This window comes from Pseudophryne corroboree, chromosome 6, assembly GCF_028390025.1.
Source record: "Pseudophryne corroboree isolate aPseCor3 chromosome 6, aPseCor3.hap2, whole genome shotgun sequence".
Classification (NCBI taxonomy): Eukaryota; Metazoa; Chordata; class Amphibia; order Anura; family Myobatrachidae; genus Pseudophryne; species Pseudophryne corroboree.
In genome coordinates this window covers 738,887,943-738,909,961 of record NC_086449.1, presented here as the reverse complement: position 1 = coordinate 738,909,961, position 22,019 = coordinate 738,887,943, and the positions used below count along the sequence as shown (strand labels likewise).

At 49.2% G+C, this 22,019-nt stretch overlaps 1 protein-coding gene across 1 annotated transcript in view; it reads right to left on the bottom strand.

Annotated features, from left to right (window-relative positions):
* The window catches only part of TIGAR (TP53 induced glycolysis regulatory phosphatase), a 79,159-nt gene that overhangs the window by 27,860 nt on the left and 29,280 nt on the right, over positions 1–22,019 (bottom strand). The window contains exon 3 of the mRNA XM_063928475.1: positions 7,825–7,946. Within this exon, the coding sequence (XP_063784545.1) occupies positions 7,825–7,946 (122 nt within the window). The remainder of the gene's footprint in view (positions 1–7,824; positions 7,947–22,019) is intronic.

Genomic DNA, 22,019 nt, shown 5'->3' with positions numbered 1-22,019 from the left:
AGGATGAAACCACATTCGGCAGAAATTGTGGACGTTCCGCAATTCTGCTCTATCCGCATGGAAAACCAGATAGGGGCTTTTATGTGACAAAGCCGCCAACTCTGACACACGCCTAGCCGAAGCCAAGGCTAATAGCATGACCACCTTCCACGTGAGATATTTCAACTCCACCGTTTTGAGTGGTTCAAACCAGTGGGATTTCAGGAAACTCAACACCACGTTAAGATCCCAAGGTGCCACTGGAGGCACAAAAGGGGGCTGAATATGCAGTACTCCCTTTACAAACGTCTGAACTTCAGGTAGAGAAGTCAACTCCTTTAGAAAGAAAATGGATAGGGCCGAAATCTGGACCTTAATGGAACCCAATTTTAGGCCCAAAATCACTCCTGACTGTAGGAAGTGAAGGAAACGGCCCAGCTGGAATTCCTCCGTAGGGGCATTCCTGGCCTCACACCAAGCAACATATTTTCGCCATATACGGTGATAATGTTGAGCTGTTACGTCCTTCCTAGCCTTTATCAACGTAGGAATGACCTCATCCGGAATGCCTTTCTCTGCTAGGATCCGGCGTTCAACCGCCATGCCGTCAAACGCAGCCGCGGCAAGTCTTGGAACAGACAGGGCCCCTGTTGCAACAAGTCCTGTCTTAGAGGAAGAGGCCACGGGTCCTCTGTGAGCATTTCTTGCAGATCTGGATACCAAGTCCTTCATGGCCAATGTGGAACAATGAGTATTGTTCTCACTCCTCTTTTTCTTATTATCCTCAGCACCTTGGGTATGAGAGGAAGAGGAGGGAATACATAGACCGACTGGAACACCCACGGTGTCACCAGGGCGTCTACAGCTATCGCTTGAGGGTCTCTTGACCTGGCGCAATACCTCTGTAGCTTTTTGTTGAAGCGGGATGCCATCATGTCCACCTGTGGCAGTTCCCACCGACTTGTAATCTGTGCGAAGACTTCCTGATGAAGTCCCCACTCTCCCGGGTGGAGGTCGTGTCTGCTGAGGAAGTCTGCTTCCCAGTTGTCCACTCCCGGGATGAACACTGCTGACAGTGCGCTTACGTGATTCTCCGCCCAGCGAAGAATTCTGGTGGCTTCCGCTATCGCCACTCTGCTCCTTGTGCCGCCTTGTCGGTTTACCTGAGCCACTGCGGTGATGTTGTCTGACTGAATCAGAACCGGTTGGTCGCGAAGCAAGTTCTCCGCTTGACGCAGGGCATTGTATACGGCCCTTCACTCTGCAGCCACCACAGAAGAGACACCTTGGCCCTGGGGGATAGGGTGATTAACCGATGCATCTGAAGATGTGATCCGGCCCACTTGTCCAGTAAGTCCCATTGAAAGGTCCTCGCATGGAACCTGCCGAAGGGAATGGCCTCTATGATGCCACCATCTTTCCCAGGACTCGAGTGCAGTGATGCACTGACACCTGTTTTGGTTTTAATAGGTTCCTGACCAGTGTCATGAGTTCCTGAGCTTTCTCTATCGGGAGATAAACCCTTTTCTGGTCTGTGTCTAGAATCATGCCCAGGAAAGGCAGACTAGTCGCAGAAACCAACTGCGACTTTGGAATATTTAGAATCCAGCCGTGTTGCCGTAACACTTCCAGAGAAAGTGCTACGCTGATCAGCAACTGCTCTCTTGATCTCGCCTTTATGAGGAGATCGTCCAAGCATGGGACAATTGTGACCCCTTGCTTCCTCAGGAGTACCATCATTTCCGCTATTACCTTGGTAAATATTACCTTGGTGCCGTGGAGAGACCAAACGGCAACGTCTGAAATTGGTAATGACAATCCTGTACCACAAATCTGAGGTACTCCTGATGAGGTGGATAAATGGGGACATGAAGGTATGCATCCTTTATGTCCAGAGACACCATAAAATCCCCCCCTTCCAGGCTTGCGATGACTGCTCTCAGCGATTCCATCTTGAACTTGAACCTTTTCAGGTATATGTTCAGGGATTTCAAATTCAATATGAGTCTGACCGAACCGTCCGGTTTCGGGACTACAAACATGGTCGAATAATAACCCCTTCCCTGTTGAAGGAGGGGAACCTTGACCACCACCTGTTGTAGATACAATTTGTGAATTGCAGTTAACACTATTTCCCTCTCGTGGGGGGAAGCTGGTCGGGCCGATTTAAGGTATCGGTGAGGGGGCATCTCTTCGACTTCCAGCTTGTATCCCTGAGACACAATTTTTATTGCCCAGGGATCCACCTGGGAGTGTTATGGCTGAAATTTCGAAGACGTGCCCCCACCAGGCCTAGCTCCGCCTGTGGAACCCCAGCGTCATGCGGTGGATTTTGTAGAGGTCGGGGAGGACTTCTGTTCCTGGGAACTAGCTGTGTTGTGCAGCTTCTTTCCTCTGTCCCTGCCTCTGGCAAGAAAGGACGCACCTCTGACTTTCTTGCTTTGTGATCGAAAGGACTGCATTTGATAATGTCGTGCTTTCTTAGGCTGTGCGGGAATATAAGTCAAAAGATCAGAATTACCAGCTATAGCTGTGGAGACCAGGTCCGAGAGCCCTTCTCCACACAATTCCTCAGCCTTGTAAGGTAAACCTTGCATATGCCTCTTTTAGTCGGCATCACCTGTCCATTGCATGTTCCACAGGACACGTCTAGCAGAAATCGACATAGCGTTGACTCTAGAACCCAGTAGACTAATGTCTCTTTGGGCATGTTTTATATATATATATATATATATATATATATATATATATATAAAAGACAGCATCTTATATATATATATATATAGATAGATAGATAGATAGATAGATAGATAGATAGATAGATAGATAGAAAACAAACTGGTAACCGGCACTCTCACTTCATCATCATCCTGCCGCGGTGCACATTAATATGGTACATACATTCCTCCAAGATACGGCACTCAGCGGACTCGTTCAATAAGTAAACTTCAACAACAGTTGTAGCAGCTGCTACAACTGTTGTTGAAGTTTACTTATTGAACGAGTCCGCTGAGTGCCGTATCTTGGAGGAATATATATATATATATATATACATACATATGTATACACATACTAGAGTCTCAATGTCTGCTGATAAGGTATCTGTCCACGCTGCTACAGCGCTATAAAACCATGCCGACACAATCGCCGGTCTGAGTAGTGTACCAGCATGTGTGTAAATGGACTTCAAAGTACTTTTACTGCATGCTATCTGCAGGATCTCTGAGGATAGCTGTTAAGTCAGCGCTACCTTTTGGGTAAACGTGACAAGCTTTGTCCACCCTAGGGGAAGATTCCCATCGTATCCTGGCCCTAGTAGGGAAAGGATACTCCCTGAGAATTCTTTGTGGGAAGCTGTAGCTTCTTGTCTGGAGATTCCCGCTCTTTTTCTTCATGAGAGGAGGGAGATTTACCTCAGCTTTCTTCCCCTTAAACATGTGTACTCTTGTGTCAGGGACAGATGAGTCATCAGTGATATGCAAAACATCTTTCATTACAATAATCATATATTGGAATACTTTCCTGCCATTTTGGCTGTAACTTTGCATTATCGTAGTCGACACTGGAGTCAGACTCCGTGTCGATATCAGTGTCTATTATTTTGGATAGTGAGCGTTGTGAGACTCTGAATGTCTCTGCGACATAGGGACAGACATGGGTAGATTCCCTGTCTGTTCTCTAATCTTTTGTGGAATAAATTTACCTCAGCACTTAATTTCACATATCCAATCAGGTGTCGGCGTTGTCGACGGAGACACAACACACACACACATTTGCTCCATCACCTCCTTAGGAGAGCCTTTTACCTCAGACATGTCGACACACACGTACCGACACACCACACACTCAGGGAATGCTCATCTGAAGATAATTCCCCCACAAGGCCCTTTGGAGAGACAGAGAGAGAGTATGCCAGCACACACCCCAGCGCTATATGACCCAGGAAAAAACACAGCAATTTAATGTTTACCCAGTAGCGCTGTTATTATCTGCGCCGAATTATGTGCCCCCCCTCTTCTTTAAAACCCTCTCTTCTACCGTGGTATAAGCAGGGGAGAGACTGGGGAGCTTCCTCTCAGCAGTGCTGTGGAGAAAAAACATGGCGCTGGTGAGTGCTGAGGAAGAAGCCCCGCCCCCTCGACGGCGGGCTTCTGTCCCGCTTAAATATACATTTTCTTGGCGGGGGCTCATACATATATACAGTGCCCAACTGTATATATGTTTACTTTTGCCAAAAAGAGGTCCAAATGCTGCCCAGGGCGCCCCCCCTGCGCCCTGCACCCTTACAGTGACCGGAGTATGTGAGGTGTGTGGGAGCAATGGCGCACAGCTGCAGTGCTGTGCGTTTCCTCAGTGAAGAACGGAGTCTTCTGCCGCCGATTTGAAGTCTTCTTGCTTCTCATACTCACCCGGCTTCTGTCTTCCGGCTCTGCGAGGGGGACGGCGGCGCGGCTTTGGGATCGGGCGACGAGGGTGAGATCCTGCGTACGATCCCTTTGGAGCTAATGGTGTCCAGTAGCCTAAGAAGCAGGACCTAGCTTCAGAGAGTAGGGCTGCTTCTCTCCCCTCAGTCCCACGATGCAGGGAGTCTGTTGCCAGCAGAGCTCCCTGAAAATAAAAAATCTAACAAAATACTTTCTCTCAGCAAACTCAGGAGAGCTCACTGAAAAGCACCCAGCTCGTCTGGGCACAGTATCAAACTGAGGTCTGGAGGAGGGGCATAGAGGGAGGAGCCAGAGCACACCAGAACCTAAATTCTTTCTTAAAGTGCCCATGTCTCCTGCGGAACCCGTCTATCCCCATGGTCCTTACGGAGTCCCCAGCATCCACTAGGACGTTAGAGAAATGACAATTAGGAGCTGGTTGGCTGGTACTTTATTTACGTCCACTTTATCTAGACCAGGCATGTCCAAACTGCGGCCCTCCAGCTGTTGAGAAACTACACATCCCAGCAAGCCCTGAAACAGCTTTAGCATTCTCTGACATCAAACCTGTGTCAGGACATGCAGGGATATGTAGTTTCACAACAGCTGGAGGGCCGCAGTTTGGACATGATTGATCTAGACCAAAGGCTTAATAAATAGACCCCTGAATCTTCAGAAGGATATTACTACATTAGAGACTGTACAAAGAAGGGCAACTAAAATGGTGCATGTCCTACATCACAAAACATACCCAGAAAGAAAGATCTTAACATGTATGGCTTGGAGCATAGAAAGGGAAAGGGGAAAACATGATAGAAACTTTCAAATATATCAAGGGTTTTTAACAAGGTACAGGAGGGAAACATTCTTCAAATGAAGAGAAGTATTAGAGCACGAGGACATGCACTAAAGACTGGAGGGAAGTAGAATCAGGGGAAACTTTACTTCAAAATAACTTCACAGAAAGGGTAGTGGACAAGTGGAATAGTCACCCATCAGAGGTGGTAAGGGCTAAGGCAGTAGAGCAATTTAAACATGCATGGGATAGACATAAGGATATCCTTACATAGAAATAAGGCTCCAATAGGGTTTGAGGTAACAATATGGTTAGAAAAGGGGCAGACAAGATGGGCCAAGTGTTTCTTACCTGCCATCATATTCTATGTTTCTACACCTACAACACAATTACACTTGGGCGCATCTACATGTAAGGCTTCTAGAAGGCGTATTTCTTACAGCTACAACGATATACAATGATGCTGACTATCATCATCATTATCTCAATGCTTCTGGCTGGCTGACTGCTTATAAGCAATAGATTAAAAAAAAAAGACTGGTGGAAACAGCTTCCTACAGTCACTGTGAGGAGCACTGCTAAACGAGGAGGCGGCCACTTGAGGCAATGGGGGGATTCAGAGATTGGCGCCAAATGCAATGCGGCTGTGTCATTGGATGCAACCGTGATGTTAAAATATGTTAATGTCGCAGGAGCTGTCTCAGGGCAAAAGATAATAAATACAAAGGGGGCGGTATCTGTAACTGCGCACAAAATAACGGTGTATATATGTTCACCCAACATATAAGTTCAAGAAATGCAAAAAATAGATAACACAGTCAATAAATTCACGCTCACTAAAATACGTATATGTATAAGATGAAAAAGTCCTCACATCGTTTCTTTTTGTGTGACTTACCTTATACCTTGGAACATACTACACTATGGGGGTCATTCCGACCTAATCGCACGCTAGGTTTTTTCGCTGCGCTGCGATCAGGTCAGAACTGCGCATGTGTATGCACCGCAATGCACAGGCGCATCGCATGGGTATAAAGCGGATCTTTGCTGTGCGATGGGTTTTACAAATACTCCATTCGCACAGCCAATCGCAAGGAGATTGACAGGAAGAAGGCGTTTGTGGGTGGCAACTGACCGTTTTCTGGGAGTGGTTGGGAAAATGCAGACGTGTCCAAGCGTTTGCAGGGCGGGTGTCTGACGTCAATTCCGGTCCCGAACAGGCTGAAGTGATCGCAGCGGCTGAGTAAGTCCTGGGCTACTCAGAAACTGCAAAAGATCTTTTTGTAGCACTCAGCTGCACATGCGATCGCACACTTGCACAGCTAAAATACACACCCCTGTAGGCGGCGACTATCTGATCGCAACGCTGCAAAAAACTGCTAGCGAGCGATCAGGTCTGAATGACCCCCGTTATACGGCTGTTTTGTTTTTTCTGCTTACATGTTATTGAGGAGACCTTCTTCTGGGATATCCGTGGACTTTTGTCTACCATAAGGGAAAATCGAAAGCCTCAAAGTATATTTATAAGGACTTTTTCATCTTATTATATACATATTTTAGTGAGCGCAAATTTATTGACTGTGTTATCTATTTTTTGCATTTCAGGGCAAAAGATTCCTACTGCTGCCATCACAGATCTGAGTGCTGTGTCCAAAACGCAGCATTGGACCACCATCATGACCATCACACTGTTTACAGGATCGGCCACCTGATAAGCCCAGGCTACTCATATTGTCTGCCTCGTCCATACTACTAGGGTCAGTAAATCTGTGTTGGATGACGCAGACACTGACCTCAGCACTCCCAGAAAACAGGGTCAACACGTTGCCATTTTTGGGACTGCTGCCTAGAACCACCTCTTCCCCGACCCCAAAGAGCCACAGCCTATCAATCATGCTGCAGCTTTGGGGTACCGCGTGCGATAATGCAGGATCCAATGTGCACATGCGCAGAATCACCGCGTTTGCGTACAACTACGCCCAATATGAGAAAAGATCAGTGAATTAGGCCCTCTCGCCTCTTTGTCAATCATGCAGTCTTGTATTATTACTCGTTTGTTCCCAATTGTAAAGCGCAATGTAACATGCTGGCGCTAAATAAGTAAATCTTACTAAATAAACGTGGGGACTCCACAGTTAGCGAATCATAGAACCTAGAACAGCTGCGAGAGCCTAACCGTTGGCTGGGGACTTTTGTAAGCCAGATGAAGTGAGAAAATATCTGCTCCATGAAGCTTTGTTAGTGATGGCAGCACCGACCCCAAGCCCTATAAAATATGCACCCCATGCTGCCCAGGTTGCCCCCTACGCTATTCTCCGTGTAGGACAAGGCCATACTTCTGTAATAACTCAGTGGCCACAATTAGCATTCAGCTTAGGCCATATACTGTAGAATCCCCACAGACTTAAATAGCATGCTGAACTATTGCACTGACATGCTGCTTCAGAGCTATGGAGCCTCCCCCATGTCGGTAGAGGAAGGGGATTTTGCTACAAGTTACGGGAAGCCTGTAATTTATAAAATAAAGCCTGTCCCAGAGGCAAGAGCTTCTACGTATACAGAAAGCAGCACATGGACATATAGCTCAATCGGCAGAATAAAATGATAGTACGGAACAGCACTTGCTTGCTTAGCACGAATGAGGTCACTTGAGAAAACATGAGTGAATTTGACAAGACTCAGGAATCGGCCAGCGGCGTCCGCCTGCTTGAACCCTGTTTCAGAAAGAGGCTCGTCTATGCCTTGCCCTGTGGAAACAAGATACACAATGAGAGGATTAGCAGCACTCTGTAATGTTACATGGTTTAGTTTAACAATATAATACTGGGCTACACTAGAGGTTTGTGTTAGGCAAGACAAATCGCAGGGAGGTAAACACTGACAGCAAGGAGATTTCCTTCTGATGTTAGAACGTACTTGCAGTACTATTTGTCCTAGTGGGATATAAATCACAATTGTGAGGAATGCACGGGGGCAAACTACCATAAGTACCTCTATAACTGTATATGCAGGCTGGAAATATCACTAGGTGAGACTGACGCTGTTCCAGGCTCTTTTAAAAAAAAAAAAAAAAAGAAGAAGAAGCAATTGCAAATTATTTTTCTATATTTAACTTTTTTTTTCTACCCAAAGATGACAATCCAATTAGCTGCCCATTCAGTAACATAGTCAGCTTTCCTCTGGATAGGTGAGTACTGTGTCACAAACTCAATCTCCCCCAAGTATCTATTACAATGACAGAGCCTATGGGACAAGGAACTCTTAACTCATTAAGGAGTTTACAGTGTATAGGCATATTAACAAAAATAAAATAGTACCATCATGCACATACAGTGCATCCGGAAAGTATTCACAGCGCATCACTTTTTCCACATTTTGTTATGTTACAGCCTTATTCCAAAATGGAATAAATTATTTTTTCCCCTCAAAATTCTATACACAATAAATAGGTATGACATCATGCTCCATCTGACCTGGTCGCACAGGATGCGACCAGTCAGATAGAGACTGTTAGCCGTTGGCAAGGTAGGGAAACTTCCCTCCGCTGCTGCTGTCAGAGGGACCGGAAGGTCCCTCTGCCTCCCTGCACTCTCCCCCTGTGTCTGCCGTGCTGCCAATCACTGCTGATCGGTCAGCATGGCAGGATACCCCCCTCCAGCGGCTGCATACAATGGCAGCCGCTGGGGAGTGTAAATTAACCCTCCCAAGCCACCCCCAGACCCTCCCTGTATACCTGGAGGCTGTCCCGGCTTCAATATTAAAGCCGCGATGGTCACAATGTTTCCGATGGTCGAAATGTTCCTGATCGATGTTTCGATATTTGAAAAAATATATATAATTTTTTAAATAAAATTATAACTAATATATATATATATATATATATATATATATATATGTTTTTTTCTTTTTTTTTTAAACTAAAATCATTTGGGATAGGGTTAAATTCATGTTCTTCAACTACCGTATATACTCGAGTATAAGTCGACCCGAATATAAGCCGAGGCACCTAATTTTACCACAAAAACCTGGGAAAACTTATTGACTCGAGTATAAGCCTAGGGTGGGAAATGCAGCTCTACCCGTACACAGACCTCATAGTGCCAGATATGCCCCACAGTGCCAGATATGCCCCACAGTACCAGATGTGCCAGATATGCCCCACACTGCCAGATATGCCCCACAGTGCCAGATATGCCCCACAATGCCAGATGTGCCAGATATGCCCCACAGTGCCAGATATGCCCCACAGTGCCAGATGTGCCAGATATCCCCCACAGTGCCAGATATGCCCCACAGTACCAGATGTGCCAGATATGCCCCACAGTGCCAGGTGTGCCAGATATGCCCCACAGTGCCAGGTGTGCCAGACATGCCCCACAGTGCCAGATATGCCCCACAGTGCCAGATGTGCCAGATATGCCCCACAGTGCTAGATACTTACCCTCCGTCGCTCCTGCGCTGTCTTCTGAAGGAGGGACACGGAGAGCGCAGCGCGCGGCTCTCCTGTGTCCCTCCTGCGTCAGCGGCGTGTGTTAAAGGAAATGCCGGTTCGTGCACTTCCTATAACACACGCCGCTGCCGCCGGAGATGCAGGAGGGACACAGGAGAGCCGCGCGCTGCGCTCTCCGTGTCCCTCCTAACGCTGACTCGAGTATAAGCCGCGGTGGCTTTTTCAGCACAAAAAAAAGTGCTGAAAAAGTCGGCTTATACTCGAGTATATACGGTAATTCACTCATAAAAAAACCCTGACAATTTCGGAGCGGTTTTTGGCAAAGTAAATCATCAGTTAAGTGGTTAAACTATACAACACACTCAATGCCATGTCACAGTCTAGTTTGTCAACAGACAACGGATTGCAATGACACACACGAGTATCAAGAGTCAGGAGGCATAGACACTGGCGCCACACAGATCTGACCTCACCTTGGGCTGACCTTGGCTAAATGATCCTAATATAGCTATAGCAGTCACCTTATAACTCACAATATGTTCTATGCAGCTTACCAACAAAAGTTATGTAATTAAAAAGGTACTTTAGTGATTATTATAAATTATTTATAGTTACATTTATGAACTGGGTAGCTGTATTACTACATTTCTTTCCTTATGTGATTTTCATTTTTTTTTTTGCAATCATAGTAGTGTGCAATTGTATTGGTGCATCAGTTATGTAAAGTAAGTACAGTACTAAGGGCCCAATTCAGACCTGATCGCTGTTGTGCGAATTCGTACAGCAGCCGATTATCGAATAACTGCGCAAGCATATGCACCGCAACGCGCAGGCACGTCGCCAAACAGCGTCAGGATGGTGCAAAAAATTTTCATCCCAAGGCATTCGCAAGGTGATTGACAGGAAGTGGACGTTTGTGGGTGGTAACTGGCCGTTTTCTGGGAGTGTCAGAAAAAACGCAGGCGCAGCATTTTCAGGGCGGGTGTGTGATGTCACCTCCTGCCCCACACACCAAACCAACTTTTTCATCTGACAAGCCAACCCGCAAACTTTTTCATCAGGCCAGCCAACTTCTCCAACTTGTGATGTCACAGAAGTCTGCCTACTTTTGCATGTTTAAAAAAAACAACTTGCATGTCTATTTATTACAGTAAAAGCTTTTTTTTCGCTTTTATTTCACACCAAACATTAATTGGTATATATAAAAATATTTTATTATATTAAAAATGGAGGTTGCATCCACATCAAGTAATTCAATAAAGAATGTGCCTAACAGACTAAAAATAGGATTTTAATTACCTGCCGGTAAATCCTTTTCTCGTAGTCCGTAGAGGATGCTGAGGTCCATATTAGTACCATGGGGTATAGACGGGTCCACCAGGAGCCATTGGCACTTTAAGAGTTTAATAGTGTGGGCTGGCTCCTCCCTCTATGCCCCTCCTACCAGACTCAGTGTAGAAACTGTTCCCGAGGAGACGACATACTTTGAGAGAAGGAATTACACAGATAGTGGCGAGATTCATACCAGCTCACACAAACATGCGAATCCGGCCAACATGCCGGAACAACTGCAGCAACAGCTGAAACAGTAAATAACGCAGAACTTACCTAGGAACCAGGTAACACCGAACCATAAAACCAATGCAGGAAAACGAAGCGCAGGGTGGGGCGCCCAGCATCCTCTACGGACTACGAGAAAAGGATTTACCGGCAGGTAATTAAAATCCTATTTTCTCTTACGTCCTAGAGGATGCTGGGGTCCATATTAGTACCATGGGGATGTACCAAAGCTCCCAGTACGGGAGGGAAAGCGCGGAGGCTCCTGCAATACTGCCTGACCAAACTTGTGGTCATCAGAGGCCAGAGTATCGAACTTATAAAACTTGGCAAACGTGTTCGAACCAGACCAAGTAGCAGCTCGGCACAGCTGTAGGGCCGAGACACCCCGAGCAGCCGCCCAGGAAGAACCCACTTTACGAGTAGAGTGGGCCTTAACCGATTTCGGACACAGCACTCCTGCCGTAGAATACGCATGCTGGATAGTGAGCCTGATCCAGAGCGAAATCGACTGCTTAGAAGCAGGACACCCAATTTTCTTGGGATCGTAGAGGACAAATAGAGAGTCAGATTTCCTATGAAGAACAGTCCTCTTCACATAGATCATCAAAGCCCGTACTACATCCAAGGCCTTTGAAGCAATTGAGGAGGCAGTGGCCACTGGCACCACAATAGGTTGGTTGATATGGAAAGCCGATACAACCTTAGGCAGGAACTGTGGACGAGTCCTAAGTTCCATCCTGTCTTCATGGAAGATCAGATAAGGACTTTTGCAAGACAAAGCCCCCAATTCCGACACGCGTCGGGCAGAAGCCAAGGCCAACAGAGTTACCGCCTTCCACGTGAGAAACTTGATGTCAGCCTCCAGTATAGGCTCAAACCATGCCGATTGTAGGAACTGCAACACCACATCTAGATCCCAGGGTGCCGTTGGCGCCACAAAGGGAGGCTGTATGTGCAGAACCCCTTTCAAAAAGGTCTGAACCTCAAGGAGGACAGCCAATTGTTTTTGAAAGAAGATGGACAAAGCAGAGATTTGGACCTTAATGGATCCCAATCTCAGGCCCTAATCCACTCCTGCCTGCAGGAAAAGGAGAAAACGTCCAAGTTGAAACTCCACCGCAGGAAACTTCCTGGCTTTACACCAAGAAACATATTTCTTCCAAATACGGTGGTAATGTTTAGACGTCACCCCCTTCCTAGCCTGAATCAGGGTAGGAATGACCTCACTCAGAATACCTTTCCGAGCTAAGATCTGGCGTTCAACCGCCATGCCGTCAAACGTAGCTGCGGTAAGTCTTGATAGGCGAACGGCCCCTGCAGCAGCAGATCCTCCCGAAGAGGTAAGGGCCTTGGATCTTCCAGCAGAAGATACAGTAGATCCGAATACCAAGCCTTCCTTGGCCAGTCCGGAGCAATGAGGATTGCCAGAACCTTTGTTCTTCTTACCAGCTGAAGGACCTTTGGAATCAGAGGAAGTGGAGGGAACACATACACTGACGTGAACACCCACGGTGTTACCAGTGCGTCCACCGCCACTGCCTGTGGGTCCCTCGACCTGGAACAGTACCTCCCCAGCTTCTTGTTGAGGCGGGAGGCCATTAAGTCTATGTGAGGAACCCCCCACCAACCGGTTACCTCCTCGAACACCTCCGGAGTGAGGCCCCACTCCCATGGATGGAGATCGTGTCTGCTGAGGAAGTCTGCTTCCCAGTTGTCTACTCCCGGAATGAAGACTGCCGACATCGCTACAGCGTGCCTTTCTGCCCAGAGGAGGATTCTTGACACCTCTGACATGGCAGCCCTGCTCTTCGTTCCGCCTTGTCTGTTTCTGTAGGCCACTGTGGTCACGTTGTCAGACTGCACCTGAACAGCCCGATCCTGTAGAAGGTGTGCTGCTTGCAGAAGGGCGTTGTACATGGCCCTTAGCTCCAGGATGTTTATTGGGAAAAGAGATTCTTGATTCGACCACCTTCCTTGGAAGGTTTCCCCCAGAGCGACTGCTCCCCAACCTCAAAGACTTGCATCTGTGGTTAAAAGAATCCAGTCCTGAATTCCGAACCTTCGGCCTTCCAGAAGGTGAGGAAGTTGTAGCCACCAGAGGAGTGAAATCCTGGCTTTCGGAGACAGGCTTATCCTCTTGTGCATGTGTAGGTGAGAGCCCGACCACTTGTCCAATAGGTCCAGCTGAAAAGGTTGAGCATGAAACCTGCCGTACTGCAGAGCCTCGTAGGCGGCAACCATCTTCCCCAGAAGGCGTATGCACTGATGAACCGATACCCGGGTAGGCTTTAGGACATCCCGGGCCATTGATCGAATCACCAACGCATTCTCCACCGGGAGAAATACCCTCTGCACTTCCAAGTCGAGGATCATTCCCAGGAAAGACATCCGCCTTGTCGGTTCCAGATGAGACTTTGGGAGGTTTAGGATCCAACCGTGCCTCCTGAGCAGTTGTGTCGTGAGCGCGATGGACCGCAACAACCTCTCCCTGGACGACGCCTTGATCAGGAGATCGTCCAGATATGGAATCATGTTCACCCCCTGTTTGCGGAGGAGAACCATCATCTCTGCCATAACCTTGGTGAAGATCCTTGGTGCTGTGGAGAAGCCAAACGGCAGCGCCTGGAACGGACAGTGATCGTCCAACAGTGCAAACCTGAGATATGCCTGATGCGGCGACCAAATGGGAACGTGGAGGTAAGCATCCTTGATGTCCAGCGACACCAGGAACTCCCCCTCCGTGAGTCCTGAGATGACAGCTCTCAGAGATTCCATCTTGAATTTGAACTCCCTGAGATAAGGGTTCAAAGACTTTAAATTTAGAATAGGCCATACCCATCCGGTTTTGGTACCACAAAAAGGTTCGAATAATAACCCTTGTTCCACTGCTGAGGTGGAACTGGAACAATGACCTCTGACACCATCAATTTTCTGATGGCCTCCAGAAGAATTGTTCTGTCCGCCAGCAGAGCTGGCAAGCCTGACTTGAAGAAACGTTGAGGTGGGGGATCTTGAAACTCCAGTCTGTACCCCCTGGACACTATATCCAGGACCCAGGGTCCAGGCCAGACGACACCCAGACATGGCTGAACTGCCAGAGTCTTGCCCCCACCTGACCTTCTTCCAGGCCTAGCTGTCCACCGTCATGCGGAGGACTGAGGGGTATCAGAAGCGGCCTTCTGGGCTTGGGAACCTGCGGGAGCAGGTTTCTTTCATTTGGCACGACCACCTCTGAAGGTGTTCGAAGGCTTGTTCTTTCTAGACCTCGTGGGCCGAAAGGACTGTGACGTGGCTGGTGTAAAAGGCTTCTTTGTAGCCGGTGCAGCTGAGGGGAGAAAAGGAGACTTACCCGCGGTAGCCGTGGCACGCCACGCATCCAGCACCTCCCCAAAGAGAGCATGACCTTTGTATGGTAGGCCCTCCACACACTTCCTGGATTCCGCGTCCGCAGACCAGTTGCGCAGCCAGAGACCCCTGCGAGCCGAGACGGACATGGAGGAGATCCCCGCAGCCATGGAACCCAGGTCTTTCATGGAATCCACCAGGAACCCTGCAGAATCCTGAATATTACGTAAAAATAAATCAACGTCACCTTTGTCCAGCGTAGTCGATTCCTCCTGCAGAGTGATTGACCACCTGGCAATAGCTTTAGCAATCAAAGCACAGGCTATAGTAGGCCGCAATATAGCCCCAGAAGCCGTGTAAATGGTTTTCAGCGAGGCATCTACCTTGCGATCTGCCGGGACCTTTAACGCGGTGGATCCCGGGACCGGTAATACCACCTGTTTGGACAGCCTGGACTATCGGTGGAGACTCCCATCTCTTCCTATCCTCCTCAGGGAAGGGAAAAGCCACTCTCTTGGGAATCTGGCATTTCTTTTCTGGAGTTTCCCATGCCTTTTCAAAGATAGCATTTAATTTTTTGGATGCCGGGAAGGTGAAGGGGGCTTCTTATTACCTCCACCTGTTCCGGAGCTGTGTCCGAAATGTGTAAAACATCCCTAACAGCCTCAATCATCAACTGCACCCCCTTGGCAAGTGATGCCATCCCCCTCGACACATCCCCGTCACCGTCAGAGTCGGTGTCCGTGTCATCCTGCATAATTGCAAGTGCATGTTTGTGAGAATGTACCGCAGGGTACCCCGAGGAGGCAGTATCAGACTATACAACCATAGAGGACTGGAGGACCTGAGTGGCATGCTCAGTCCTAGCCACCTTATCAGAAATCTGAGAAATAGTCCCCCTCAGAGAGACTAACCATTCTGGCTCTCTAGCTGGGATCTGCGCTAAAACAGTGCAATCCTGATTACATGGTATCCTCTGCAGCATATGAAACAGTGTCCCTAGACATGTTGTCACACACCCTCAAACACACAGGGTATTATGTAGACAGAGTTTCCCCCCAAGAGTGGCAGAGAGACACAGAGATTGAAGCCAACCCACACACAGCGCTATTTGAGTATAGGGAGACCCTAAACCCGCGCTGGCTGTGCCCCTTAATAGGTGACACAGCCTAATATAATACAGCCACCCCCCCCCCCCCCCCCTTCCTTCTACAACCCCCTGGTACCGTACAGATAGCTGGAGATTGCTCTGGAGGGACCTGGATCCACTTGGCAGTGAGTGCAGGCAGGAAAAATGGCGCTGAACGCTGATGGGTCCGCTCTGAGAAGCTCCGCCCCCTCAATGGCGCTGTCTTCCTACTCTCTGAATGATTATAATGGCCGGAGGAGTTGTGCTGGACTGGATCTGCAGACCCCGACAGGGTTCATGTGACCAGTGTAGGGTCGGGAGCTGGCCCAGGGCGCCCCCCCCAGCGCCGCACCGCAGTACCCACTGAGCCTTCCAGGAGCGCGGTTAAGACCGCGCTCCTACCCACTAGCCGCCCTCTTTACACTGTCCCCCCGCTTGCAAGGGGGAATAGTGACTCACTCGCCACTTCTACAGCACCTGAGGGTGTGGCGGCTGGCTGCCGGGGCGAGCGTTCCCCTGTGGCGGGGCGTGATCAGACCCCTCTGGAGCGAACGTCCAGTCAGCGGGAGCAGTGGCTCAAGACCCCGCAGGGCGGACATTGCTAACCCCCCCCCCCCCCCCCCCCCCCAGTCCCTCGCTGCAGGGAGGCTGTCGCCAGCAGCCAGCAGCCTCCCTGTAAAATAACAAAACCTGAAAAGAAATAAAAAACTCTTTTTTAAGAGAATTCTGTAGAGCTCCCCTAGCTGTGACCGGCTCCTCCGGGCACATTTTCTAAACTGAGTCTGGTAGGAGGGGCATAGAGGGAGGAGCCAGCCCACACTATTAAACTCTTAAAGTGCCAATGGCTCCCGGTGGACCCGTCTATACCCCATGGTAATAATATGGACCCCAGCATCCTCTAGGACGTAAGAGAAATACTAATTATATGGCAATATATAAATTTCAGATAACAGAATAATATGTTGCAATTGATTGAAACATTTATATGCTGTTCAATAATGAAACTAAGATGTTGTCATATACTAAAAGAAATCTTTTGCACATAGAATAGAAATATATATCATCCTATAAGGGAATGAGTGCACTTAAAATCTTAAGTATTTTGACGTACATGGGGGTGGGAGGGGGATTGGAGGTGCCATCTGTGGTAGGGGGGGATCGGAAGTGTTACCTGTTAAGGGGAGGGTGGGGGTGCAGGTGAGGTTGTAAAAATAATAATATTCAACTGATTGCATTGTCCGTAAAGTGCCCTCTAGGGAAGACCCACAGCCATCGCTGATGACATGGGGGACCCACAGCCGCCGCTGATGACACGGGGGACCCACAGCCGCCGCTAATGACACGGGGGCACCTACAGCTGCCACTGACGACAGGGGACCCACAGCCAGCGTTGATGACAGGGGGGACCCACAGCCGCTGCTGATGACAGGGGGCACCTACAGCTGCCACTGACGACAGGGGACCCACAGCCAGCGTTGATGACAGGGGGGACCCACAGCCGCCGCTGATGACACGGGGGCACCTACAGCTGCCACTGACGACAGGGGACCCACAGCCAGCGTTGATGACAGGGGGGACCCACAGCCGCTGCTGATGACAGGGGGCACCTACAGCTGCCGCTGACAACAGGGGACCCACAGCCACCGTTGATGATAGGGGGGATCCACAGCCGCCGCTAATGACACGGGGGCACCTACAGCTGCCACTGACGACAGGGGACCCACAGCCAGCGTTGATGACAGGGGGGACCCACAGCCGCTGCTGATGACAGGGGGCACCTACAGCTGCCACTGACGACAGGGGACCCACAGCCAGCGTTGATGACAGGGGGGACCCACAGCCGCCGCTGATGACACGGGGGCACCTACAGCTGCCACTGACGACAGGGGACCCACAGCCAGCGTTGATGACAGGGGGGACCCACAGCCGCTGCTGATGACAGGGGGCACCTACAGCTGCCGCTGACAACAGGGGACCCACAGCCACCGTTGATGATAGGGGGGATCCACAGCCGCCGCTGATGACAGGGAGGAACCCACATCCGGCGCTGATGACAGGTGTACCCATAGCCGGCGTTGATGACAGGGGGGACCCACAACCGGCACTGATGACAGGGGGGACAGGGGGACCTACAGCCGGTGCTGATGACAGGGGGGGACCCACAGCCGCCGCTGATGACAGTAGGACCCAGAGTCGGCCCTGATGACAGGGGGACCCAGAGCCGGCGCTTATGCCACATATGCTTTATATTTACAGTATGTACCCTACCTTACTGTAATGTGATACATAGTTGCAGGCACTGTATGTAGGGGATGGCTGCCAGGGGAGACAGAGTTGCTGCTGTATGTGGGGGGTGCTGCTGGTATGGCAGACTGTGCTGTTGCAGCTGGAGCTTTTCACCACAGGTCCCTACCAGCAGGAGGATGGACTGCAGTGAGGAGGCCCTTGCAGCCGGAGGGGCCTCCTGCAAAGACCCCGCTACTGCACCCCCGGCTTCGTCTAACTGGACGGAAGATACTTTGGTGGTCCTACGTCATCACACGCCAGCCCACATCTGTTAGACCATCTATAGCCCAGACCCCTTTATGTGAAAGACTGGGGAGGGGACTGAACCCTCCAAGAACTGCAGGACTCTCATGTCTGGCTTCAATTACCTTAATTAGATCAAAGTCCTCCATCAACTGAATGTTATACAGAAAATACACCAAATGCATGTCAATGGCACGGAAAGGCGCAGGCATATCGGTGCAGCAGTGATCGTACGTAATCTGTAAATTGTCCAGGTGACCTTCTCACACCGGTGGGAAGACTGATCAGGTCACTGAAAGAATTGCATTCACTGGTAGTAGTGATCTGTCAACACGGGTTAGCAACGTAATTCCCATCCTGACGGCCATTTACAACCCCAGCGTGGCCAATTTCAGCAAATTCACAAATCTGTATCTTGAGGAATGGGGCAGAGTTATCCGTGGAAGTTTGTCCACAGGATCCCATTCTCTACAGCCATAGTCAGAGACACACAGCTATCTGACTGGGAAGATATCGGCCAGACAACGAGATAAGGAATCTGTCGGTCAGTGACGTGGTACAGGGTCCGTTCATCATCAATCTATTATGTGACTGCCCTCTGCTTGGCGTGGTGCTGTTCAGTCTCACAGCAGCAGTGTGGAGCATTGGTTAGTAGTAATATTACATCTACCACAAGCCATGAGGAGGTCTTCAAGATCCTGGACCATGCCAGCCCACATCTGTGATCCTCCCTCCACTTCCCCGACCCCTACCAATGATGTATTCCTGGACCTGGGCAGCACAGCTTTCCCAAACCAGGTAGTGAAAGTGCTACTGTCGATGGTGATTGCAGACGGGCGGATTCAGGTGCCGGGTGTCCGCCGGTGATGGGGTGTGGGCATGGGGACACTTGCTGTGGGTGGTGATCGCGCCTAAAAGGGGGGAGGGAGGGTAGGTGCTTGGTGACCTCTAATGGGTTTCATGCTGCAGTCTGGTGGAGGCTGACTGCGGGTGCCGGCAGGAGGAGAAGGGGGTTTGCGAAAGAGGTGACAGGGAGACTGACATACAGCAGCAGCTCCTGTCCTCCTCCCATTCCCCTGCCGGGGTGACAGGAGCAGCCCCAGCCGGCAATGATGGGGGTGACAGAAGTAGGTGCACACTGCTGGCCAGTGTCCGCCTACTCCTAACTAGTTGGCTGGCTGGGACAATATCGTCTTGATGTATAGCTAGCATAAGTCCTGGGTGACCAGAATGGAAAAATAATTTGATGGTGAGTGAGTTGCGAACGGATTTGCAGCTGTCCGCTGTCTGGTGGAATGTTCACACGGCGTACACATGCATTCAAACAGTTGCACAGGGCGGGTTTTCACTCTCTATGGGCGGAGGCTATCTGATCCCAGACTGCTGCAAAAACGCAGAGGAGCGATCAGGTCTGAATCGGGCCCTACATCAGTTCTGTGTGATATCAAGTCAGTGACTTCCAGCCATTTCATCATAATAACAGACATAATGGTGGCAATTTAAATCTCTGAAATGTGTCTCTACAGCAGCTGTAGAAGTTCTGCCCACAAATAATCTTTCTGAGACTTTCTAAGCAGGGGGTCTCTTAGCGGACATCTTCATGGAGCTCTGAAGGGTGTAACGTCAATAGTAAAGTCATTTCTTATTTGCATTACTTACAATGCGTCAATTCATGGTAACTTAAACTGGTAAGAGAGCAGCATTTTATCCACAATTGATGATTAGGACTTACGTGAGGGCCTTACTTATGGGTTTGCGATATCAGGGACATTACCCCCTCTGTCTGTATAATACTTAGGAGACCATTACTCATATAGCATAGGCAAGGCTCCCAAACTTTTTTTTATTTTTTCTTAGAAGTGAGAACCTGATGAATCTGCATTTTCAGAATAAGCAAAACATAGCGGGTAGGATGTACTATGCATCGCATCGGTGATGCAATACATTCCACTACTTATCAGGTACATACCAGCGATAATAATGCTGGTATGTACCTAGAAATGCGGCTAAAATCTCAAAGGTCAGCTCTCCCGATAAGAGCCGTCCTTTGCGATAGGAGGACTTCCAAGGTTTTATGACCCAGGAAGTCCTTCTGCACATGCACAGAATAATGCACCCCAACGCAGGGGTCGCTAAGATGGATCTGATTGGATCCCTCTCAGAAGGAACATGATAAGAAGCCCATAGGCTACTATTGGGTAACCCCATCCCCACCGGGACCAAGCTTCGTAATGTATCGAATTCCGGAGTTTGGTACATATGAGATAGGGATGCAGTTAAACTGCCAGCAGTAGTGATCTTGGCGGTCCGGATACCGACGCCGGAATCCCGACTGCTGACAGACGGAATCCCAGCTCACAGGGGCTATTCCCACTCGTGGGTGTCCACGACACATATAGAGTGGGAATAGAACCTGTGGTGAGCGCAGCGAGCCCGCAGCGTGCCCACAAGTAAACCCTTTGTGCTCGCCACCTGCCGCCATACTAGCGTTCGCTATGTCGTTGTCTGCATACTGATGGGCGGCATCCCGACCGTTGGTAATTCACACTGTTCCCACGCAAAACTCTGAATGCTGAGTTCTGGACGCATTTTTAGGCTTAGTACATCCTGCCAAGGGACTGGTGCATAGCTGCACATTTGCAGGAAGTTTTCTTGGTATGCTCTGTAACCAGTGATGCAGAGCGTTTCCATTTGTTACTTATAAGGGGCAATCTCACTAGACAATGGGCCTAATTCAGACCCGATCGCTAGGTTGCGTTTTCGTACAGCCTGCGATCAGGTCTGAACTGCACATGTGTTTGCACCGCAATGCGCGCGTTGGTCTGCAGCGACAAGGATCGGCGGGCAGCGACGGGATGTGCGAGAAAAGCGATCGCCGCGATCGCAAGGTGACTGACAGGAAGAGGCCGTTTGTGGGTGGCAACTGACCGTTTTTAAGGAGTGTCCAGAGAAACGCAGGAGGGACCAGGCGTTTGAAGGGAGGGTTTCTGAAGTCAGCACCGGCCCCGATCATCGCACTGGAAGAGTAAGTCCTGGGCTGTGCAGAGACTGCACAAACTTCTGTTTGTGCAGCTCTCCTGCACAGCGGTTTCCCCCTCCCCCTGTAGGCGGCTACTACCTGATCGCAGGGTTGCAAACAACGCACCCTAGCGATCAGGTCTGAATTAGGCCCAATGTTCGGTGGAATGCGTGTTTATGCGTAATAACACCTCATTTCACACTTATTTTCTAATGCATGAAGTAAAGATGTAAGATGTAAAGATGTAATGGAAGTGCCGATGAGGAGGACAGGTGTGATACCAAGTACAATAATTCCATGCAAGAAAAGCTGGAGCAATTACATCTGACATGCGTTCAACTCAGCGTCAGCCCACAGAGGTAAATATCTAAAATGAAGCAGAACTGGGGACTGTTGTAACAGTGACTATTTAAATAGTTTTGAAAACTTGTGCCAGGTCCATGCGTGACCAAGTGCCCTTGTATACAACAAGAGGATTTTGGTACTTACCGATAAATCCATTTACTGACATACAAGGCTATTAACCAAACTGCACCAACATACATCTCTTCACTCATCTCAAAATATCTCCCAACCCGACCTCTCCGCTCTGCACAAGATCTACGTCTCTCATCCACATGCATTACTTGTTCACACTCAAAATTACAGGACTTTATCCGGGCTTCACCAACTCTGTGGAATGCCCTCCAACGCACAATAAGACTCTCCTCTAGTCTCCAAACCTTTAAATGTTCCCTGAAAACTCACCTCTTCAGACAAGCCTATCAAATTCCAGACCCACCCACATA